We start from the raw sequence: 26,019 nt of genomic DNA on the forward strand, positions 1-26,019 counted from the left end.
ACTGAGACAAAATCTGGAATACATTTCACATAAATTTCCTCAGTGTGTTATAGTCTTATGTGGAGATTTCGATTTACCAGATATATTTGGGACATTCAGATGTTCAGGACGGGTGTTAGGGACAGAGTATCGAGTGACATTATACTGAGTGCACTATCCGAAAATTACCTCGAGCAATTAAACAGAGAACCGACTCGTGGAGATAACATCTTGGACCTACTGATAACAAACAGACCCGAACTTTTCGACTCTGTAAATGCAGAACAGGAAATCAGTTATCATAAGGCCGTTGCAGCATCCCTGAATATGGAAGTAAATAGGAATATAAAAAAGGGATGAAGGTTTATCCGTTTAGCAAGAGTAATAGGAGGCAGATTTCAGACTACCTAACAGATCAAAACGAAAATTTCTGTTCCGACACTGAAACTGTTGAGTGTATACGGAAAAAGTTCAAGGCAACCTTAAAATGCGTGTTAGACAGGTACGTGCCGAGTAAAACTGTGAAGGACGGGGAAAACCCACTGTGGTTCGACAACAAAGTTAGGAAACTACTGCAAAAGCAAAGAGAGCTTCACTGCATATTTAAACGCAGCCAAAACCTCTCGGACAAACAGAAGCTAAACGATGTCAAAGTTAGCGTAAGGAGGGCTATGCGTAAAGCGTTCAGTGCATTCGAAAGTATAATTCTATGTACCGACTTGACAGAAAATACTAGAAAGTTCTGGTCTTACGTTAAATCAGAAAGTGGGCCGAAACAGCATATCCACACACTCTGGGATGATAATGGCATTGAAACAGATGATGTCACGCGTAAAGCTGAAATACTAAACACCTTTTTACAAAGCTGTTTCACAGAGGAAGACCGCACTGCACTTCCTTCTCTAAATCCTCGCACGAACGAAAAAATGACTGACATCGAAATAAGTGTCCAAGGAATAGAAAAGCAACTGAAATCACTCAACAGAGGTAAGTCCACTGGACGTCACGGGATATCAATTCGAATCTACACAGAGTACGCGAAAGAACTTCCCTCCTCTTCTAAAAGCTGTGTACCGCAAGTCTCTAGAGGAATGAAAGGTTCCAAATTATTGGAAAATAGCACCGATAGTTTCAGTTTTCAAGAAGGGTCGTCGAGCAGATGCGCAAAACTATAGGCCTATATCTCTGACATCGTCTGTTGTACAACTTTAGAACATGTTTTTTGCTCGCGTATCATATCATTTCTGGAAACCCAGAATCTACTATGTAGGAATCAACATGGATTCCGGGAAAAGCGATCGTGTGAGACCCAACTCGCTTTATTTGTTCATGGGACCCAGAAAATATTAGATACAGGCTCCCAGGTAGATGCCATTCTCCTTGACTTCCAGAAGGCGTTCGATACAGTTCCGCACTGTCGCTTGATAAACAAAGTAAGAGCCTACGGAATATCAGACCAGCTATGTGGCTGGATTGAAAAATTTTTAGCAAACAGAACACAGCATGTTGTTCTCAATGGAGAGACATCTACAGACGTTAAAGTAACCTCTGCCGTGCCACAAGGGAGTGTTATGGGACCATTGATTTTCACAATATATACACTCCTGGAAATTAAAATAAGAACACCGTGAATTCATTGTCCCAGGAAGGGGAAACTTTATTGACACATTTCTGGGGTCAGATACATCACATGATCACACTGACAGAACCACAGGCACATAGACACAGGCAACAGAGCATGCACAATGTCGGCACTAGTACAGTGTATATCCACCTTTCGCAGCAATGCAGGCTGCTATTCTCCCATGGAGACGATAGTAGAGATGCTGGATGTAGTCCTGTCGAACGGTTTGCCATGCCATTTCCACCTGGCGCCTCAGTTGGACCAGCGTTCGTGCTGGACGTGCAGACCGCGTGAGACGACGCTTCATCCAGTCCCAAACATGCTCAATGGGGGACAGATCCGGAGATCTTGCTGGCCAGGGTAGTTGACTTACACCTTCTAGAGCACGTTGGGTGGCACGGGATACATGCGGACGTGCATTGTCCTGTTGGAACAGCAAGTTCCCTTGCCGGTCTAGGAATGGTAGAACGATGGGTTCGATGACGGTTTGGATGTACCGTGCACTATTCAGTGTCCCCTCGACGATCACCAGAGGTGTACGGCCAGTGTAGGAGATCGCTCCCCACACCATGATGCCGGGTGTTGGCCCTGTGTGCCTCGGTCGTATGCAGTCCTGATTGTGGCGCTTACCTGCACGGCGCCAAACACGCATACGACCATCAATGGCACCAAGGCAGAAGCGACTCTCATCGCTGAAGACGACACGTCTCCATTCGTCCCTCCATTCACGCCTGTCGCGACACCACTGGAGGCGGGCTGCACGATGTTGGGGCGTGAGCGGAAGACGGCCTAATGGTGTGCGGGACCGTAGCCCAGCTTCATGGAGACGGTTGCGAATGGTCCTCGCCGATACCCCAGGAGCAACAGTGTCCCTAATTTGCTGGGAAGTGGCGGTGCGGTCCCCTAAGGCACTGTGTAGGATCCTACGTTCTTGGCGTGCATCCGTGCGTCGCTGCGGTCCGGTCCCAGGTCGACGGGCACGTGCACCTTCCGCCGACCACTGGCGACAACATCGATGTACTGTGGAGACCTCACGCCCCACGTGTTGAGCAATTCGGCGGTACGTCCACCCGGCCTCCCGCATGCCCACTATACGCCCTCGCTCAAAGTCCGTCAACTGCACATACGGTTCACGTCCACGCTGTCGCGGCATGCTACCAGTGTTAAAGACTACGATGGAGCTCCGTATGCCACGGCAAACTGGCTGACACTGACGGCGGCGGTGCACAAATGCTGCGCAGCTAGCGCCATTCGACGGCCAACACCGCGGTTCCTGGTGTGTCCGCTGTGCCGTGCGTGTGATCATTGCTTGTACAGCCCTCTCGCAGTGTCCGGAGCAAGTATGGTGGGTCTGACACACCGGTGTCAGTGTGTTCTTTTTTCCATTTCCAGGAGTGTATAAATGACCTAGTAGATAGTGTCCCGAACTTCCATGCGGCTTTTCGCGGATGATGCTGTAGTATACAGAGAAGTGGCAGCATTAGAAAATTGCAGCGAAATGCAGGAAGATCTGCAGCGGATAGCCACTTGGTGCAGGGAGTGGCAACAAATGTAATGTATTGCGAATACATAGAAAGAAGGATCCTTTATTGTATAATTATCTGATAGCAGAACAAACACTGGTAGCAGTTACTTCTGTAAAATATCTGGGAGTATGTGTACGGAACGATCTGAAGTGGAATGATCATATAAAATCAATTGTTGGTAAGGCGAGTGGTGCCACGTTCAGATTCATTGGGAGAGTCCTTAGAAAATGTAGTCCATCAACAAAGGAGGTGGCTTACAAAACACCCGTTCGACCTATACTTGAGTATTGCTCATCATTGTGAGATCCGTACCAGGTCGGATTGACAGAGGATATGGAGAAGATCCAAAGAAGAGCGGCGCGTTTCGTCACAGGGTTACTTGGTAAGCGTGATAGAGTTATGGAGATGTTTAGCAAACTCAAGTGGCAGACTCTGCAAGAGAGATGCTCTGCATCACGGTGTAGCTTGCTGTGCAGGTTTCGAGAGGGTGCGTTTCTGGATGAGGTATAGAGTATATTGTTTTCCCCTAGTTTTACCTCCCGAGGAAATCACAAATGTAAAATTAGAGAGACTCGAGCGCGCACGGAGGCTTTCCGGCAGTCGTTCTTCCCACGAACCATACGCGACTGGAACAGGAAAGGGAGGTAATGACAGTGGCATGTAAAGTGCCCTCCGCCACACACCGGTGGGTGGCTTGCGGATAATAAAAGTAGATGTAGATGTAATAAGTCATGGCAGCAGACGACCGACGTGTGTTCCTTTTCTGACAGCACGTGACGACCTGCAGCGCCTCTCCCAGGCTCGTGACCGCATCGTTTGAACCATAGGTAACTGGAAGTCCGTTGTGTTATCAGATAAGTCCCGATTTCAGATGAAAAGAGCTGATAGTAGGGTACGAGAGCGGAGCAGACCCCAAGTAGCCATATACCCATGTTGTGAACAAGGCACTGTGCAAGCTGGTGGTGGCTTCATAATGGTATGAGCTGTGTTTATATGGAATGGACTTGGTACTTTGGTCCAACTGAACCGATCATTGACTGGAAACAGTTATGTTCGCTTACTGAGAGACCATTTGCAGCCGTTCATGGATTTCATGTTCACAAACAAAGATGAAACTTCTATGGATGTAAAGCGCAATGTCGCCAAGCCACAATTATTCGCGATTGGTTTGAAAAAAAATTATGGGCACATCGACGGAATGCTTTGTCCACGCAGATCGGCCGACATGAATCCTATCCATCATTTATGAGACATAATGGAGAGGTCAGTTGGTGCACAAACTCCTCCATCGGCAACACTTTCGCAATTTTGGAGGTCTGTAGAGGCAGCATGGTTCATTATTTCTGCAGGGGACTTCCGACGGCTTCTTGATTCCATGCCACGATGAGTTGCTGCACAACGCTGAGAAATTGGAAATTGGTGGCAATGCCCTGTGGAGCAAACTGCTGAGGTCATTGCTCCATAAGCTTACACACTACTTACTCTAACTTACGCTAAGTATAACAGACACACCCATGCCCGAGGGAGGACTCGAACCTCCGACGGGGGCGAGCCGTGCTGACAGTGACAAGACGCCTCAGACCGGGCAGCTGACCGGCGAAGCAACTAGACAGCAAGAGGAGGTCAGACACAATATTAGGAGATATCCGACGACTATTGTTACCTCATTGAATACAAAAACTCTAAACATTAGCCCGCATCTTGTGGTCGTGCGGTAGCGTTCTCGCTTCCCACGCCCGGGTTCCCGGGTTCGATTTCCGGCGGGGTCAGCGATTTTCTCTGCCTCGTGATGGCTGGGTGTTGTGTGATGTCCTTACGTTAGTTAAGTTTAAGTAGTTCTAAGTTCTAGGGGACTGATGACCATAGATGTTAAGTCCCATAGTGCTCAGAGCCATTTTTTTTCTAAACATTAAAACAATAAACCTTAAGTACTGTCAAATTTGTTTGTGTGGCCATCCTCCGCAGCAAGCATATAAATACTTGTTTTGTAAATAAAATTGCCTTTTCCTGCTGCTAGTTACTTTGAAACTTTCTGGCAGATTAAAACTGTGTGCCGGTCCGAGACTCGAACTCGGGACCTTTGCCTTCCACGGGCAAGTGCTCTGCCAGCTGAGCTACCCAAGAACGACTCACGCCCCGTCCTCACAGCTTCACTTCTGCCAGTACCTCGTCTCCTACCTTCCAAACTTTACAGAAGCTCTCCTGCAAACCGTGCAGAACTAGCATTCCTGAAAGAAAGTATATGGCGGAGACATGGCTTAGTCACAGCCTGCGGGATGTTTTCAGAATGAGATTTTCACTCTGCAGCGGAGTGTGCGCTGATATGAAACTTGCTGGCAGATTAAAACTGTGTGCCGGGCCGAGCCAAAGGTCCCGAGTTCGAGTCTCCGGCCCGGCATACTCCGCTGCAGAGTAAAAATCTCGTTCTGCTAGTTACTTTATTTATCCAATATGCGTTTAGCCTTCTCCTGTTCTAAGGCATCATCAGTGGGATCTATAACGATACAGTTTTGTTAGTTATAGATTATCAAACAGTTCACTTCGCGATTTTTTGTAAAAAAAAAGTAATTACTTACGATTTGCTGATCTGCGTTTCCTCAAATTTTTTTACAAAAAATCGCGAAGTAAACTGTTTGATAATCTATAACTAACAAAACTGTATCGTTATAGATCCCACTGATGATGCCCTAGAACAGGAGAAGGCGAAACGCGTATGGGATAAATAAAGTAACTAGTGGCAGAGAAAGGCAGTACTTAAGTACTGTGTTTAAAGATCTGTAATTCGAAAATAGCTCTATAATGTTACTTTTGCGGGTTGTTCATCACATAATATCCCCTGTTGGGGCACCCACGGCAGGTTCAGCCTAGTGGTCTGTAGACACTAGATACACTGAAGAGCCAAAACACTGTGACGACTGTCCACTGCGACTTTGGATATCGTCTGATGGTGTTGCTGGAACGTGACGCGATGGCAAAACTATGCAACCGTTGCAGACACGGACGGGGGATCACACTAGCGAAGATATCGGTTGCAAACGGGCAAAGCCATTGAGATAAGCGGTTTTGTCAAAGGACAGGTTATTATTACGCAGTGGCTGTGAACGAGTATCTCGAAAATGGCAAAGCTGGTGGAATCGCCACGTGCTATCGTCGCGAGTATCTACGGAAAAACGTAGAAAGACAGTGAAACTATCACTAGGCGCTAAATGGTTGGTCGTCCACGATTCTTCATAGGGAGTTGGATTCGGAGGCTTGTCTGCTATGTAAAGTAGAACACATGGTGATCTGTGGCATCTCTGCCAAAAGAGCACAATGCCAGTGCACGCGCAAGTGTTTCGGATCACACTTTTCATCGTACATTTTTGAATATGGAGTTTCACTGCAGACCACTGCTAATTGACCCAACAACATCGTCAGTTACGATTGCAGTGGGTACGGGACATCAGTATTCGACCTTTGATCAATGGAAAAGTTTCAGCTCTTCGGGTGAATCACATTTTTGCTACACTGTGTCGATGGTCGTCTCCACAAACGCCATAGTTAAGACGAACATTGGCTCTTAACGTGCAGCGCTCCACGGACGCAGGATGGTGGGAGCAACATTACTCAATGGGAGACATTCCACTGCGCTTGCATGGGACCTGTGGTAGTAATCGAACCACCTGCATCCCATCATGCTTGATGTCTTCCCCAACGGCCGCGTCATCTTTCAGTTGTATAATGGTCCGTGTCCCGGAGCCAGAAGCGTGCTACAGTGGTTTGAGGAGCATTATAGTGAGCTCACGTTGATGTCTCAGAGGCCAACGTCACCTGTGGAACCCATCTGGGTCGGTGTCGGGCGCCATCACCGCTTACGCAAATCCCCTGCCCGTTATTTACGCGAATTACATGACCTGTGCGCGAACATCTAATGCCACATACTGCGGCGGCGCGGTTCTTTCCGTCCCGTTACGACGAACCTGCACCTACCTGTGAACATTGTCTCAGCAGATCATCAGTAGGAAAGCCAGGTGAAACGTACTGCACCTCGACGTGAACCAGGCTGCAATTTAAGTCACTAATCTACGTTTTGGGAGAAACGCGAAATGAAAGTTTGGAAATTTTGTCCTCAATTAATATATTCTGAAACTTAGGTGAACTAGTTTCACTGCCAAGCCCGTGCTAGTCTTAACACAGTCACTCACAATCCCTTTCACTCACGTTAGCAAGTTTATGGTATTGCATTTCCCGAAAACGTAATAGCTAAAAAAATACTGATTGTTTTGATTGATAATGCTCGCCAAATAATAAGTCTGTCGGTACCAAATGCAGTAATAGTTTTTAGCCACCGACCTGCTCAATACGCCACGCGGGATATATGTCTTATCTTGTCATAAAATTCACTTAAATATTCCGAAATTTCTACACACACATCGGAATAATTATGCCGTCACTTTCCAACACTTTTGATGTATGAAACACTGCTGGATCCGGCAACTTACCATTTCCATCGGAACTACTACTGCACACGTCCGATCTCTTTCATGGCTAGCCTTCGACCCCTCCTTAGAATACTCTAAGTCTCTTCTACCAGCAGAGAAAGGTGCTTTACCATCGGTCAGTTTACTCAATAGCCAATAGCAAAACAACACTCTCCCGCGTCAGTCCGCGCTTTTCATCAATAACCAATAGCAAAATAGTAAACCTAACGACTGCACTTTTTACCGACGTAATTATCTAATATGCTGAAGTTTTGCTTATGCATATAGTTATTTACTGTTGTTGTTTATACCTGAATTAACTTTCCCTTTACCATAAACTTATTTTACAAGTCTATTGTACAAAATTCCCCTTTGTGCATATCCATACTTCTTCGAAATGTTCCCACACTATATCCTACTACATAACTCGTTAAACAATTATCTGCATATTAACCTTAAACCACACTCACGCATCATTCATACTGCTAAAACACATTTACAACATTTTACGTACATAAAAAGACATATAACACTTTATTAAAATACTAGAACAGTTTACGAAAATATTCAATTACTTTAGTGCACTCTAGTGGGCACAATCAAAACTAAAATCACAGTCTTCCTATCCAATACTGACCTCTCTCGGCTGATACATAAATTACGTGCGCGTCCAGTCCCGCGTCGCCATCTGTCACTATCCAGCACTGACAAGGGCACCTCCCCCCTTCATATTTAGTTATAAGTCGGCACAATGGATAGGCATTGAAAAACTGAACACAGATCAATCGGGAAAACAGGAAGAAGTTTTGTGAAACTATGAAAAAATAAGCAAAATGTACAAACTGAGTACTCCATGTGCAAGATAGGCAACATCAAGGAAAATGTGAGCTCAGCAACGGCATGGTCCCGTGGTTAGCGTGAGCAGATACGGCACAAGAAGTACAACAGTAAATAACTTGTTCCCGGGTTCGATTCTCGGCGGGGTTAGGGATTTTCTCTGCCTCGTGATGGCTGGGTGTTGTGTGTTGTCCTTAGGTTAGTTAGGTTTAAGTAGTTCCAAGTTCTAGGGGACTGATGACCATAGATGTTAAGTCCCATAGTGCTCAGAGCCATTTGAATCATTTGCCGGCACGGTAGGTCAGCGTGTTCGGTCAGAGGGTTACGTACCCTCTGTAATAAAAAAAACTGAGTTAATCGATCACCAACCAACTTCATCGGATGTCTTACGACGTCCGCCTCAAGCAGATACAACGAACAAAATAATAAAAAAAAGGTCGTTGGTTCAAGTCTTCCCCCGAGTGAAAAGTTTAATTGCATTTTCATACAATTATTATCTGTCCGTCCGTTCGTCCAATGCGAGGTAACTGCGCCGTAGTATTGGGACACTACATCTTAACAAACATCGAAACACACGACGTCAGTCGGCTACGGCGCACTTAAGAGAGAGTATTCCTGCTAACGAGGCTCCCTGGCTGGCAGTTGACTGTTCGCTACTTTGGACGAGAGTGCATTACATACGTGAGATGTATTCCGTGGGCAATACGAATCCAGAAAATATAGCTCGCGACTTCAATAACAAGGTTAATGAATATTTTCCGAACTGTAAGTTTGCGGTGCGGTCGCAAAACAGAGACTCTAAACTTATTACAGTGAAGAGAGACGTCAATGAACGAACGGACAAATCATAACTTTGTGAAAATAAAGAAAGTAAACTTTTCACGCGGGGGAAGACTTCAACCAAGGACCTCTCGTTCCCCAGCTGTTCACGCTAACCACGGGACCATGGCGCTCCTCAGCTGACAACTTCCTGTTATGTTGCCTATCTTTTGCATGGACTACTCCGTTCGTATATTTTGCTTATTTTTTTCATAGTTCCACACAACTTCTTCCTGTTTTCTCGATTGATCTGTGTTCAGTTTTTCAAGGCCTATCCACTGTACCAACTTATAACTAAATCTGAGGGGGGGGGGGGGGGTGCGATAGGGAGGTTCCCTTGTGAGACACATCTCCCACTTAACCGCCTCCAAGGCAGGATCGTTATACGGCGCTAAGCCTCAATACCTCCACAAACCAACACACTGTCTGATCCCTGGTACGCAGACTCAGTGATGTATTTCTTTCCAAGATGGACAAACAAGCTGTTAACGAGGTGGTCATCATGTTTTGTCTCAGCAGTGTGGTTTCCCCTGGCGGGGACCGCACCTCGGGTTCAGCCCACTGACCTGTAGACCCTAAACACAGCCCCGGTGCTTGTTGTGACTCGCTGATAAAGACGCGGGCCTCGTGCTCGCCTGCTGTTTCCGCAGATGTCGTTCTGGGACAACGACGTGGACACGCTGGTGGGCGTGACGCCGGTGGTGCAGGACAGGCGGCTGCGGTCGCCCGCCGTGCTGCCCGCCTCGCCGCGGGAGCTGTGCGCGCCCAGGAGCACCTACCGAGGGCGGCCCATGATGGTCGGCGTCACCAAGCACGACGGGCACTTCTTCGTCGGCCGTACGTCACCTCTGCTTCACTGCTGCCGCTTGTAACTTTTCTGCTTGAAAAAAAAATCTTTATACAGGGTGTTTCAAAAATGACCGGTATATTTGAAACGGCAATACAATCTAAACGAGCAGCGATAGAAATACACCGTTTGTTGCAATATGCTTGGGACAATAGTACATTTTCAGGCAGACAAACTTACGAAATTACAGTAGTTACAATTGTCAACAACAGATGGCGCTGCGGTCTGGGAAACACTATAGTACGATATTTTCCACATATCCACCATGCGTAGCAATAGTATGGCGTAGTCTCTGTATGAAATTACCCGAAACCTTTGACAACGTGTCTGGCGGAATGGCTTCACATGCATATCAGATGTACTGCTTCAGCTGTTCAATTGTTTCTGGATTCTGGCGGTACACCTGATCTTTCAAGTGTCCCCACAGAAAGAAGTCACAGGGGTTCATGACCTGGCGAATAGGGAGGCCAATCCACGCCGCCTCCTGTATGTTTCGGATAGCCCAAAGTAATCACACGATCATCGAAATATTCATTCAGGAAATTAAAGACGTCGGCCGTGCGATGTGGCCTGGCACCATCTTGCATAAACCACGAGGTGTTCGCAGTGTCGTCTAAGGCAGTTTGTACTGCCACAAATTCACGAAGAATGTCCAGATAGCGTGATGCAGTAATCATTTCGGATCTGAAAAATGAGCCAATGATTCCTTTGGAAGAAATGGCGGCCCAGACCAGTACTTTTTGAGGATGCAGGGACGATGGGACTGCAACATGGGGCTTTTCGGTTCCCCATACGCGCCAGTTCTGTTTACTGACGAAGCCGTCCAGGTAAAAATAAGCTTCGTCAGTAAAGCAAATGCTGCCCACATACATATCGCCGTCGTCAACCCTGTGCACTATATCGTTAGCGAATGTCTCTCGTGCCACAAAGGTAGCGCCGCTGAGGGGTTGCCGCATTTGAATTTTGTGTGGATAGAGGTGTAAACTCTGGCGCATGAGGCGATACATGGACGTTGGCGTTATTTGGACCGCAGCTGCAACACGGCGAACGGAAACCCGAGGCCGCTGTTGCATCACCTGCTGCACTAGCTGCGCGTTGCCCTCTGTGGTTGCTGTACGCGGTCGCCCTACCTTTCCAGCACGTTCATCCGTCACATTCCCAGTCCGTTGAAATTTTTCAAACAGATCCTTTATTGTATCGCTTTTCGTCCTTTGGTTACATTGAACCTCCGTTGAAATCTTCGTCGTGTTGTAACAACACTGAGTTCTAGGCGATGGAATTCCAACACCAGAAAAATCCTCTGTTCTAAGGAATAAACCATGTTGTCCACAGCACACTTGCACGTTGTGAACAGCACACGCTTACAGCAGAAAGACGACGTACAGAATGGCGCACCCACAGACTGCGTTGTCTTCTATATCTTTCACATCACTTGCAGCGCCATCTGTTGTTGAAAATTGTAACTACTGTAATTTCGAAAGTTTTTCCGCCTGAAAATGTACTGTTGTCCCAAGCATATTGCAACAAAGGTGTATTTCTAACGCTGCTCGTTTAGTTTTTATTGCCGTTTCAAATATACCGGTCATTTTTGAAACACCCTGTATCTGTGGACTGTGAGTGCGTGTACACAAAATTAATTACTTAAAAATGTATGATAATTGATTGAAACCCTCAACTGCCGACAGGTGATGTTGATATACATCGATGTGGACACTTGAAAATGTGTGCCCCGACCGGGAACATGGCAGACGCTCTAGCCATCTGACCCACTGAGGACACAGAGCGTCTGCCTAAGCAGGAGATCAAGGGCTCGACCCCCCGTCGGGGCACAAATTTTCAACTATCCCCATCGAGATACGTCAACAAAACCTGTGGTAGTGTGGGTTTCAATTAATTGTCATTTATTCTAGAGAAGTTTCACGGTCATCAAGGGTATCTGTTCTTTCGAGAACAGTTACTATCTTCATATACACGGTGTTACAAAAAGGTACGGGCAACCTTTCAGGAAACATTCCTCACACATAAATAAAGAAAAGATGTTATGTGCACATGTATCCGGAAACGCTTAATTTCCATGTTAGAGCTCATTTTAGTTTAGTCAGTATGTACTGTACAACGTGATCAAATTGTAAATTTTCACAATCAACATGTGTGGGCTGGCGAGAATCCGCACGCAATTGTGCAATCCTCGTCATCAACACAGATTTCCTGTAAACGTTTGGGCAGGCATTGTTGGTGATGTCTTGTTTGGGCCCCATGTTCTTCCACCTACGCTCAATGGTGCACGTTACCATGATTTCATACGGGATACTCTACCTGTGCTGCTAGAACATGTTCTTTTACAAGTACGACACAACATGTGGTTCATGCACGATGGAGCTCCTGCACATTTCAGTCGAAGTGTTCGTACGCTTCTCTACAACAGATTCGGTGACCCATGGATTGGTAGAGGCGGACCAATTCCATGGCCTCCACGCTCTCCTAACCTCAACCGTCTTGACTTTCATTTATGGGGGCATATGAAAGCTCTTGTCTACGCAATGCCGGTACCAAATGTAGAGACTCTTCGTCCTAGTATTGTGGACGGCTGTGATATAATACGCCATTCTCCAGGGTTACATCAGCGCATCAGGGATTCCATGCGACGGAGGGTGGATGCATAAATCCTCGCTAACGGAGTACATTTTGAACATTTCCTGCAACAAAGTGTTTGAAGTCACGCTGGTACGCTGTGTGTTTCCATTCCATGATAAATGTGATTTGAGGAGAAGTGATAAAATAAGCTCTAACATGGAAAGTAAGCGTTTCCGGACACATGTCCACATAAGATATTTTCTTTCTTTGTGTGTGAGGAATGTTTCCTGAAAGTTTGGCCGTACCTTTTTGTAGCACCCTGTATAGTTAAAGGCTACCAGGCTATTGACCTTCGTCTGTCTGCCTCGGGCATGGATGTGTGTGATGTCCTTAGGTTAGTTAGTTTTAAGTAGTTCTAAGTTCTAGGGGACTGATGACCTCAGATGTTAGGTCCCATAGTGCTCAGAGCCATTTGAACCATTTTTGAACTTTCGTCTGTGCGAATGCGCACAGGTTGCCCCAACTCTTACGGGAATCGTCACCTTAGTGTGCTCGAGTAATGAGTGGATGGGCAAATATCTATTAGGCACATTACGTACGTTGATTGTGGACAGCTGGGAATGTGTCTCACAGGAAGCGTGCGAAGGATAAGTCCCTGCATCCCTGCAGTCGCGCTATTCATCTGTGTCCTCTGTGGCTCAAATAGACAGAGCGTCTGCCATGCAAGCAGGAGATCCCGGGTTCGAGTCGCGGTCGGGGCACACGTTTTCAACTGTCACCATCGAGGTATATCAAAAACACCTGTCGGCAGCTCAGGGTTTTATCATTTATTCTAGAGAAGCTGCACGGTCATCAATGGTATCTGTTCTTTTCAGAACACTTGCTATCTTCATATATACTTAAAAATGTGGTTCCTTATGCCCTGTTTTGCGAAATCGAGTGAACAGTGGTGTGATGGCTGACGTCACAGCGGACGCTTGTCAACATCTTTAAATAGTAAAATCTCACCAATAGGAATTTTCTGTGACTCATCCAAAGCGTCTGACTGTATGAACAATGACAACTTTACAGAAATTACAGTTCCATGGTATAAATGAAACAGTATAAGAGTGGTTCAAGTCATACCTACACAACAGCAAGCAAAACGTTTCTTTATACTGTTTAAGTGATTTAAGGAAGTTCCCACTTCCTCTAACTGGGGTGAAATTACATTAGGTGTTCCACAGAACATGGGTTCCCTTCTGTTCTTGATATATGTGAGTGACCTCCCCTCTCATCTCAAACAAGAAGCTAAACTGACACTCGCTGATGATAGAAGCATCATTATTAATCCAGTAAAAGAAACTCCAATAGAAAATGATACATATAATATTACTGACTCGTTTTCTGTAAATGGGCTTGCTCTGAACTTTGAAAAAACTCAGTACATCAAATTTTCTACTGCAAGGAGTACAGTTCCGTCAATAAATATAACTCATCAACACATGTCAGAAGCCAGGGTAGAGGATACTAAGTTTTTGGGTGTACATGTAGATGAGAATAGTAATTGGAAAATTCATATTTTGGGTCTCCTAAAGCTACTAGGTTCAGCAGCTGTTGTAATCAGAATAACTGCTAATTCTGAGGATATAGAAATTAACAAGCTGACATACTTTGCATACTTTCGCTCTCTGAAAGTCATGCGGAATAATATTTTGGGGTAAATCAACACTTAAGTAAAAGTATTCACTGCTCAAAAGAAAGTGGTTAGAGTAATTTGTGGGACTCATAGCTGTACATCTTGTAGGCATCTCTTTAAAAGGTTAGGAATCGTTACAGCAGCCTCACAGTACAGTTACTCTGAAATGAAATTTGCTCTCACCAGTATGGACCAATTTAAAAACAACAGTGACATTCGTAATTATAATACCAGAAGAATAAAAGACTTACACTATCCTCTACCAAACCTGTCTTTGGCACAAAAAGGAGTAAAATATGCTGCCGTAAAACGTTTCGATAAATTACCAGATGATATCATTAGTAGCAGTTTTAAAAAGAAATTGAAATCTTATCTCCTTGACAACTTCTTCTATGCCACTGATCAATCGTCGAATAAATCTATAGGTGTAATATGTGCATTTTGTGCCATTTCAGGGAATGGGGTAAGTAATAAAAATTTTAGGATTAAAAAAATAAAAATAAAAAAAGAACCTTCATTCATGTGTGCATTTCTTATGCACTTGACACGTTCCACATCATAACGGTTACCGTAAAATTGATCAATGGAACACGTAACTAATTAACTAACTCTCAATAATAAGCCAAAATAAAACCCGTCAAAAGTTACACAGCAAATGAACTACCAAATTTTGGCTAAATAAATTATCCAAATTACTTTAATAAAAGTCCACTGCTGGTTTACGTACCTAACTTGCGAAATATGACCTAGAGTATGAAAAATGTTTCACACACGTGTATATCACTCTGTTCACTGAAATGTACTTTGTATAGCAAGAAATTAACGTCGAAACTGAATGCATGTTATCTGACCTAATCACTGATTAACTGTGCAACGACATTGTTCTGTATACATAATGTAGCTGTATGACTATGGCCCTAAACTGTCCTTGCACTTACCTCGATATTGTAAAACTTCTCTCGAAAGTGGAGCACAGCAAGCAGAGCAGCCGCAAAGCTAAATTAAAAAGTAAACTACAAATTATGTTCAAAAGCGTTTGTACAGCCACATGCAATGGCGAGACGAGCAACATAGTATTTCTTGCATGGGAATAATTTTGGTTGCTAATGTTCTGCAAATGATTTTTCTGAAACAACCTTATAGCAGAGAATTATTTTATACCTCGCCCCCCCCCCCCCTTCTTCCTTCTTCCATCTGTTCTCCACATTAAAGAATGACCAGTACAAGTAATTAATAAGCAAAGTCCTTTACGAAGATTTGAGAGGAGCAAAGATTACAATAAACTTTCAAGTTTACTTAGCTTTTCATGTTGAGATGGCTCCAGTTCTTCTCGTCTAGGGATCTGATACTTGAAGCTAAAAACCTAACATCAGGTCCTCACGGTTGGTTTGAACTAAATAAATTGGTAGATTGTTGTTGCAGATTTTTTGTTTTTTGCAAATATATTTTCCTCTGATTTTCTCACATTTTAGTATAGCCATACAGTAATTTGATTTTTCACATTAACAAAACCGAACTTACATTGTTCGCACCTATCATACAAAAATACGTCAGATCAAATCAGAGGCAAGCTTACTACTCTCTCACTCAGTGGAAATAACAATATTCCAAAGGGGTTACACTTTTTCTTAACGAATGAATTCTTACTAGTTTTCGTTACATTATTAATTTCAATTATTATTTCATAACTGAATCCAGAAATAAACGTAGTAAACAGTACAGGACTGCGCAATTAACAATAGAAATTTTAAATGTGCAAATAATTAGTAATTTCAAATGTTTCTTAAAAAAATAATTTTAATTCTACATTCAGGACTAGTATTTATCGATTATAGCATTGAAACTAAAGTATTTTATAAAGTAATTCCTTTTCATAAATTTTAGCTTGACATATGAAATACTGTGTATAAAATTACATGAATGTTTTCAGAAAAGTAACTGAGATAATACTGACCTGCCCAAATTCGAAAGAAAATAATACTGGTATCGACAACCTCAACTACTGTTGAGGAAACTTAATGCTAGGAGAATGTCCCGTTACAACTTTTCAAGATCGTGAACATGACGTCTCCCTACACTACAACACCTGCACCGCAAAAGCTGTCAGGTTCGACAGTGTTCCTGGGTTCATTACCTGTGCCCACCTCTCGCCAACTGAGGGTACGAAATGCATCCAGGAACAATATCGAAGGTGATCGTTTCGGTGTTCCAGGTGTTGTGGCGTGGGAAGGCATATTGTTGCATGGACGTACCTACCACCAAATCTCTGAATTCGATACAGTCGCCGGTCAATGTTACTGTGTACCCCTTTCCCGTGTGCGTCTTTTAAGGGGTGCATTTTGTCCGCCCCCGTTTACTGAGTGATCAGCGCGGTGGAATGTCCCACCAAGAGACCCGGGTTCGATTTCCGGCTGGGGCAGGAGTTTTTCTCCGCTCAGGGACTGGGTGTTGTGTTGTCCTCATCATCATTTCATCCCCATCTCCGACGCGCAAGTCGGCCAATGGGGCGTCGAGTGTAATAAGTACTTGCCCGCGGCGGCCGACCTTCCCCGAATGGGGGACTCCTGGCCCATAATGCCTTACGCTCATTTCGATTTCAGGGGTGCATTTAGCCCTGATTTCATTTTTTTATGTCAATATGAGACATCGAACAGCGCATATCGAGGAGATCTTGGAACGAGGGAATACCGTTCCACCAGTTGTCAACCGCGCTGGAGGAATGGAATCCCTACTGCAACCGCTCTACTCCTTACCAACTCTGCGGCCAGCATGCAGGCACGCTTCAGAGCATGCTCGCTCTGATCACACATCCCATTAACAACCATTTTCCGCCTTTTGTAATTCCCAGGGATCATCATAAGTCGCAATGACTTCAGTGTAATTATTGTCTTTGAATTAGAGTGTCGTTTCTGTTCGTCTCTTTGTGTATTTCTGTCTGTTACCTTTCTGTAGTACACTATAGCACTTCTTTCTAAGTACGGGCCTAGTTTCGTCGATCTGTGATACGTGGCAGTGACACAGAATACGAAATTTACTTTCGTTCTTAAGTTATTCACGCCATTGTGTTTGATGAGGGGTTGTTTTGGGGGAGGAGACCAAATAGCGAGGTCATCGGTCTCATCGGATTAGGGAAGGGTGGGGAAGGAAGACGGCAGTAGCCTATCAAACGAACTATCCCGGCATTTGCCTGAAGCGATTTAGGAAAATCACGGAAAACCTAAACCAATATGGCCAGACGCGGGATGGAACCAAATGCGAGTCCAGTGTGCTAACCACTGCGCCACCTCGCTCAGTGTATTTGATGAGAACAGTTCAGATCGTGTACGTTGCTGATCTACTTGGGATATGCGTTACAAACTTTTACACGCTATTAAGTTAAAACTACATCTAATTTCTAATTACACTTCTTATCGCTAACGCGTCCTGGTATTAGCAGACTCAGATGAGCAACCCCAGAGCAATCACTGCTTCCCTGAGGTACCTTCCATTAATAGGGGCTGTGCCAGCATTTTTCTGGATCAAATTGACAACAAAATATCTAACAACAGTGTGAATCCAATGCAACACAAAGTAACGTAATAGTACCAGTCTGTTAATGAGATAATTTGCTCTTATGTGAAATACAGAACCGCTAGAAGACATGCCTCAACGGAAGATACACTTTACACTGTAAAGGAAATGGTAAGAACGGGAATTTCATGGAAAACGAAGAAAAATAATTAATCTGAGTTTTTTTGTCTACAGGAAGCCCATAGACAATAGCACAGTCGTTTACTAAACATGGATCTCGTTATAAATAATCTACCTTTACACTCCTACTTGACAGATTAAACAGAATTCCCCTGAATGCTTACCTTAACCTAAAGAGCAGACAACATGTGCAAGTCCAAGAGCTAACAATAGAATCGCAGACAAATTTAGCAATGCAGGAACAAACCACTCTCACTAGATGGGACAAACATGTAAGCTTTTCATAAGCAGGTACACAGGTGACACGAGAGCACTTTTGGAATGACATTCATACCCCAGTTTCACAGAATATGTAATGAACCAGACCTACCATCGAAACACAATTGAAACAGATATACAAGGTGTTACAAAAAGGTACGGCCAAACTTTCAGGAAACATTGCTCACACACAAAGAAAGAAAATATGTTATGTGGACATGTGCCCGGAAACACTTAATTTCCATGTTAGAGCTCATTTTAGTTTCGTCCATCTATGCTCAATGGAGCACGTTATCATGATTTCATATGGGATACTCTACCTGTGCTGCTAGAACATGTGCCTTTACAAGTACGACACAACATATGGTTCATGCACGATGGAGCTCCTGCACATTTCAGTCGAAGTGTTCGTACGCTTCTCAACAACAGATTCGGTGACTAATGTATTGGTAGAGGCGGACGAATTCCGTGGCCTCAACGCTCTTCTGACCTCAACCCTCTCGACTTTCATTTATGGGGGCATTTGAAAGCTCCTGTCTACGCAACCCCTGTACCAATTGTAGGGACTCTTCGTGCTCGTATTGTGGACGGCTGTGATACAATACGCCATTCTCCAGGGCTGCGTCAGCGCATCAGGGATTCCATGCGACGGAGGGTGGATGCACGTATCCTCGCTAACGGAGGACATTTTGAACATTTCCTGTAACAAAGTGTTTGAAGTCACGCTGGTACGTTCTGTTGCTGTGTGTTTCCATTCCATGATTAATGTGATTTGAAGAGAAGTAATAAAATGAGCTCTAACATGGAAAGTAAGCGTTTCCGGACACATGTCCACATAACATATTTTCTTTCTTTGTGTGTGAGGAATGTATAGGTTGTGCAAAAACAGAAACAGTAGATTGTGGAAATGAATAGCCAAAACTTGCTGTATATAAAAGGCATCAGTCGAATTCTAAAAGTAGTAAATGATGACACAGTTCTCAGTAACAACACACCTATTATAAAAGAGCTGACAAATCACAAAAAACAGGCTTAGAGGTCAGCGGACACACACACACACACACACACACACACACACACACACACACACACACACACACACATACAGACACACATTTTTGAACTGGTGAGAGCGATACTAAATTAGTGATAACGTACAGCCGCAGACAAATAGTTAGCTTCATTTTTCCGTATAATGATGAAACTTTCAAAATAGTTATGAAATAAATCAAGACAAGTCACGTGAGTAATAGATATTATCATCTCTTTACAATCGCCTAAGCATCCCTTTACAGTCAAAATTCACAGTTTCCCCGAAAAATTAAAAAATAGACAGCAATGGCTATCTGCTGTTAGACAAAGCGCTCATGTTAAAGGTGCCACACAGTTTGCGGAAACACAGCATGTACGTTGATATGCAAAAAGGGAAAAAAGAGGAAAACTTTATTTCAACATATCATGCAACTAGCAATGACATCGCTGAATGAGACCGATTTAACTGTGCATTCCTCTGTAGTTAATGAGTTTTTGATGATAATAGTGTACTGTTGATAGTAGAGATCCCTCCAAAATAAGTTTAGGTATAAAAAAAGTGTTTTGCTGCAAGGTGCGTCAAAAAACCTCGTACGGCTAAAATCTTTTTCTAAGCACCTGCATTCATTCTGACTAAATTACGAGTACAAAAAAGCAAAAACATGTACATTACTTCACACCACTGTAAGAAGGTCTCCACTCAGCTAAAAGCTTTTCTGCAGGAATTCACTATGCCACATACAACCAACTGGGCATTCCATTGACCAGTGATGGAATTATTGTGTCACTAACCGAAGTCACTCATTTGTTCTGGTCATCAGTAGATTCATTGAAGTACTGGTTATCTAAAACGTTTGCGCAACCGGTCTCGTAGCTATAGAAGCTCAAACAAGATGGGCTCACTATACTATATTACTGCATACAAAGTGTAAAAGTCTCAACCTTGATTCATGTATTTAAAAAACTGTAAGATTGTTATAACTAACTCTGGAGGGATTACAGAGTGTTCTTTGCTGATAAGATCCTGCCGAAACTTTCATCCATTAGAGCGATGGTCATCAAACTGCAGCCCGAATCAAGTATTGGTGCGGCTCGCGGTCATCAGTCGTATTTTATAGCGATTTGCATCTGGCAGCTAACAGCCGAATTAAAAAAAAGGCGTCAACCAAAGTTAAGATATTCTTAAGTGTAGTTTTCCTGCTCATTAACAAATAAAGACACCATAATATTTTAACACGTGCATAATTTTAATTGCCGTTCGCAAATTCGGCCGTGAGGAAAGTAAAGTTACCAGCTTACCTCAGAGACAAAGGGGTAAGTAGCGCAGCCACTGCGGAGTTAGAAGGTGTGAGAGGGCCATTGTTTTGCTGTTCGTCTTCCAGTGATGACAACTCGCGGGCGTGCGTGACTCGTGCCGACCAAGAGTTATGGTATAAATTTCAAACTGAAGAAAGATGGATACGTCATTGTGCAGTGTAGAGAACAACATGTTCAAATTCGAGACATGTTTGTAGAAAGGAATGTGAAATTAAATTAAGACTAGTGTCATACAACACGATGTGTAGAAGAAAAATGACATTCATAACGTTTGCGATCGTGTTTCATATTGCACAATGCATTTAAATAAAAGTACAGTTACTGCTATTAATCAGTTAATCATCTGGTCACACTGACAACACAACAACACTTCGTCAGGCAATACAGTAGTACAAATGTGAATCGCTGAGAGTGGCAGAACTGTGAAACAGAGAACAGTCGACACGAAGTGTTCCGGAAGATGGCGACTTTTAACGATCAGTTCCTGGGGGCCGTCGGCGAACTTATCGTGCCCTTGAGTCTGTAGGCGGCTCGTAACATGGTAATTCATGTAGGAACATAAGCATACCGAGGTCGCATCCCACAATGTAACTACTTGTATTGGAATGTATTGTAATGGAGCTACGAGTATTGGCTTGTGGACAAAGAGGTCTGATGACTGCTGCACTGGATCTCTCTTCTGCTGTTTCAGTGTTCACTTAGGGACTGTCTGTACACGACACACTTAGGACATTTGTTATGTCCTCCATTTAGGTCACTAAAGTCTTTTGTGAGAAATGCTGATTTCTGCTCTGTGAAATACCGATACCAATCAGGATTTGATGGTTCAAATGGCTCTGAGCACTATGCGACTTAACATCTGAGGTCATCAGTCGCCTAGAACTTAGAACTAATTAAACCTAACTAGCCTAAGGACATCACACACATCCATGCCCGAGGCAGGATTCGAACCTGCGACCGTAGCGGTCGCTCGGTTCCAGACTGTAGCGCCTAGAACCGCACGGCCACTCAGGCCGGCTCAGGATTTGAAACAAGAGTCTCTCACAGTCCAATATGCATCACAAAGTAGACAACTTCACTTCTGTTGAGTGCAATATTTTCTTTTTGTACGAATGTAGTATCTGCACTGCGTGATAAAAGCATTTTTTTTTTCCGTTTCAGATGGCCTTCACGTATGGATGAACTCAAATGTGACGGAGAGAGAGCGGCTCTACCGGATGCAGTCCTTCCTAATGGAGAGCCTGAGTAAGTCCACTACAAGTCTCGGACAGCGAGACCAACGCGTTGCTAGCGCGATGTGTAACGATGATATGCAGCACACTTTTCTGATGCAGAAACTGAGTACGACCCGGTGATCGCGGACGCCCTATACGAGAAGTACCTGAACGGATATAACAGGACCGAGGACATATTCATCGCCCTGACGGACGTGAGTACAGAGCTTATCACTAATGTTTTGCTTCGCATGAACTAAGAATGTCCACCACTACAGCAGGCGCAACTGTTTTTGCGGCTATCCATAATTTCTATGTCTAAACGTAAATGGACATTTCGTCCAAATTCGCAGCCATACAATTCAAAATTACAGACCTTTAAACACCCATCTATCCAGGCATCCATAAAGTAGTGTACTAGCTTTTTTTTAGGGGGAGTAAGCAGCCATGTCCATTGATATCGTCTAATGTGAATTAGACGGACAGGAGTTGGGAGAAAATGTGGAAACGCCGCGACGTATGCATGCTTGAACATAAATGCAGTTGCTAGACAAGCCTGCAGGTTGCGCTGTTTTATATTACAACGAACGGCACCTCTGAAATCCCCTCGACACGTTGCTAGTGTCGGTCGTGGTCAGAACAGAGTTCTGTGTCGTTGTGGGCGCGTTACGTCGGACCTGAGTGGATTCGAACGTGAGCAGATTGTTGGAGTTCATATGGTGCGTACCTCCGTAACCAAGGTAAACGAGGAGTTTAGTGTTTCGAGAGGCACCATATCGAAGATTATACCGCATACACAGAAAAACATCGTCCGGTAAATCACGACGCGGACGAAGATGTGAGTTGAGTGATCGTGAGAGACGATCGTTGAAGAGGATTGCTACGAAAAATAAAAGAACGACCGCTGCAGACGTCACTGTAAGACTGTAAGTCACACTCGCTAACCTTGTCAGCACCAAAGCAACACAAAAGGAGCTCCATAAGCAGTCAATTGGAGTACGATCTGTAATTCCAAAATTCCAAAGTCACTCATAAGTGATGCAAATGCCTTTAATAGGAAAACCTGATGCCGAAGCCATAAAACATGGACTATGAGGCAATGGAAGAAAGTCATTTGGTCAGATGAGTATTGGTTGGTTGTTTGATTTGGGGGAAGGGACCAACCAGCGAGGTCATTGGTTCAAAAATGGTTCAAATGGCTCTGAGCACTATGGGACTTAAATTCTGAGATCATCAGTCCCCTAGAACATAGAACTACTTACACCTAACTAGCCTAAGGACGTCACACACATCCATGTGTGAGGCAGGATTCGAGCCTGCGTCCGTAGCAGTCGCGCCCATCCAGACTGTAGTGCCTAGAAGTGCTCGGCCACTCCGGCCGGCGAGGTCATTGGTCCCATCGGGCTAGGGAACAAGGGTGGGGAAGGAAGTCAGCCGTGTCCTTTCAAAGGAACCATCCTGGCATTTGCCTGAAGTGATTTAGGGAAACCACAGGAAACCTAAATCAGGATGGCCGGACGCAGGTTTAAACCATCGTCTTCCCGAATGCGAGTCCAGTGTGCTAACCACTGCGCCCCCTCGCTCGGTGGATGAGTCTTGTTTCACACTGTTTCCAACTCCTGGGCACCTTTACGTCCCAGGAGTGAAATACGGCGTGTGTTGGATGATGATTCGGGCGCCCATGTCGTGGTATTCCATGCGTCCCATGGTTACTCTGCAAGACCGCATTGCTGTCAAGGATTATGTGACCATTTTAGCTGATCAAGTCTATCCCACGCTACAATGTTTCTTCTTCAGTGGTGATGCAGTGTTCAAGGCGACAGGGCTCCTGTTCACATAGCTCGCATCGTTGAGGACTGGTTTTGTGTGCATAAGGATGAGCTGCAGCACTTCCCCCAGCTACCACAGTCACGAGACCTCAGTATTATTGAGCCTTTTTGGTGTGCTGTTCACTTCCAGCACCGTAACCAGAACCTGCCGCTGTTTTACAGGAAGAATGGTCCTTGAAAACCACAGGACCTTTATTTATCCATTCAAGGACGCGTTTTGTATATCAACGGGCTTCCCACATCGTACTAGCCATGATTTTGGTGGTTCCATATTTTTGTCCGCCTCCTGTTCATATTTCAGTAAAATGACCTATTTGGTAACTACTTTTTCAATTTTAAAGACAAAATCGTCGTAAATCAAGGGGAACATTAGTTACATTTTGCTGTGAGGCCGCATATGAACTGGACATCAGATTTACTCTGCATTAAAATATCATTATTATTATTATTATTATTACATCACTGCCGTTTTAGGAACACTGTTCTTTGATAAAAAATAAACATCGTTTCTTTCAAAAAGAAGAAGAAATTTATTTTATTTCTTTATAGGCCTGAAAACTGTTATGTACAATTTTCCAACCTTAGGTTTTCTTTCCACAGTTTAGGAAACAAATTCTTTCATAACGTTCGAAAACGTTATTTTTCGCAGCTCTGTCTTGGGAAACATCGATGAGTGGATGGCCGGGTCTCGATTGTGTCGCTGTTGATGTGAATGAAGCAAGTTATGAGTCCTCGAAAGATTCCTAATGACGCTTCTGAGGTCACTGGGGACACTAGATATGTCGTACTTAGGACGATGACGCAAATAATGTCTTCAAACAGTTTTTTAATCCGCCCGAGTTCAGCAATAAGTTTTCTTTCAATAAATGACACGTTACACAGTTGTAGATCGGTCGTAATGGTTTACAGCATTTCGAGCTGTACGTTAAGTTCGTTGAGGCTAAAATCTGCCTTGTATGTTTCAAGCAGCTCTTCCAAATCTTAAATAGATGGAGGTTTTGTTTGGGAGGACGTAGCAAGTATCTCTTAAAGATACACTCCTGGAAATGGAAAAAAGAACACATTGACACCGGTGTGTCAGACCCACCATACTTGCTCCGGACACTGCGAGAGGGCTGTACAAGCAATGATCACACGAACGGCACAGCGGACACACCAGGAACCGCGGTGTTGGCCGTCGAATGGCGCTAGCTGCGCAGCATTTGTGCACCGCCGCCGTCAGTGTCAGCCAGTTTGCCGTGGCATACGGAGCTCCATCGCAGTCTTTAACACTGGTAGCATGCCGCGACAGCGTGGACGTGAACCGTATGTGCACTTGACGGACTTTGAGCGAGGGCGTATAGTGGGCATGCGGGAGGCCGGATGGACGTACCGCCGAATTGCTCAACACGTGGGGCGTGAGGTCTCCACAGTACATCGATGTTGTCGCCAGTGGTCGGCGGAAGGTGCACGTGCCCGTCGACCTGGGACCGGACCGCAGCGACGCACGGATGCACGCCAAGACCGTAGGATCCTACGCAGTGCCGTAGGGGACCGCACCGCCACTTCCCAGCAAATTAGGGACACTGTTGCTCCTGGGGTATCGGCGAGGACCATTCGCAACCGTCTGCATGAAGCTGGGCTACGGTCCCGCACACCGTTAGGCCGTCTTCCGCTCACGCCCCAACATCGTGCAGCCCGTCCCCAGTGGTGTCGCGACAGGCGTGAATGGAGGGACGAATGGAGACGTGTCCTCTTCAGCGATGAGATTCGCTTCTGCCTTGGTGCCAATGATGGTCGTATGCGTGTTTGGCGCCGTGCAGGTGAGCGCCACAATCAGGACTGCATACGACCGAGGCACACAGGGCCGACACCCGGCATCATGGTGTGGGGAGTGATCTCCTACACTCGCCGTACACCTCTGGTGATCGTCGAGGTGAAACTGAATAGTGCACGGTACATCCAAACCGTCATCGAACCCATCGTTCTACCATTCCTAGACCGGCAAGGGAACTTGCTGTTCCAACAGGACAATGCACGTCCGCATGTATCCCGTGTCACCCAACGTGCTCTAGAAGGTGTAAGTCAGCTACCCTGGCCAGCAAGATCTCCGGATCTGTCCCCCATTGAGCATGTTTGGGACTGGATGAAGCGTCGTCTCACGCGGTCTCCACGTCCAGCACGAACGCTGGTCCAACTGAGGCGCCAGGTGGAAATGGCATGGCAAGCCGTTCCACAGGACTACATCCAGCATCTCTACGATCGTCTCCATGGGAGAATAGCAGCCTGCATTGCTACGAAAGGTGGATATACACTGTACAAGTGCCGACATTGTGCATGCTCTGTTGCCTGTGTC

At 44.8% G+C, this 26,019-nt stretch overlaps 1 protein-coding gene across 1 annotated transcript in view; it reads left to right on the forward strand.

Moving 5' to 3' along the window:
- Nucleotides 1–26,019, forward strand: part of LOC126279091 (cholinesterase 1-like) — a 349,591-nt gene that overhangs the window by 297,779 nt on the left and 25,793 nt on the right. Inside the window, exons 7-9 of the mRNA XM_049979555.1 lie at nucleotides 9,896–10,082; nucleotides 21,803–21,886; nucleotides 21,976–22,070. Coding sequence (XP_049835512.1) covers nucleotides 9,896–10,082; nucleotides 21,803–21,886; nucleotides 21,976–22,070 — 366 coding nt within the window. The remainder of the gene's footprint in view (nucleotides 1–9,895; nucleotides 10,083–21,802; nucleotides 21,887–21,975; nucleotides 22,071–26,019) is intronic.

Source organism: Schistocerca gregaria, chromosome 6, assembly GCF_023897955.1.
Source record: "Schistocerca gregaria isolate iqSchGreg1 chromosome 6, iqSchGreg1.2, whole genome shotgun sequence".
Lineage (NCBI taxonomy): Eukaryota > Metazoa > Arthropoda > Insecta > Orthoptera > Acrididae > Schistocerca > Schistocerca gregaria.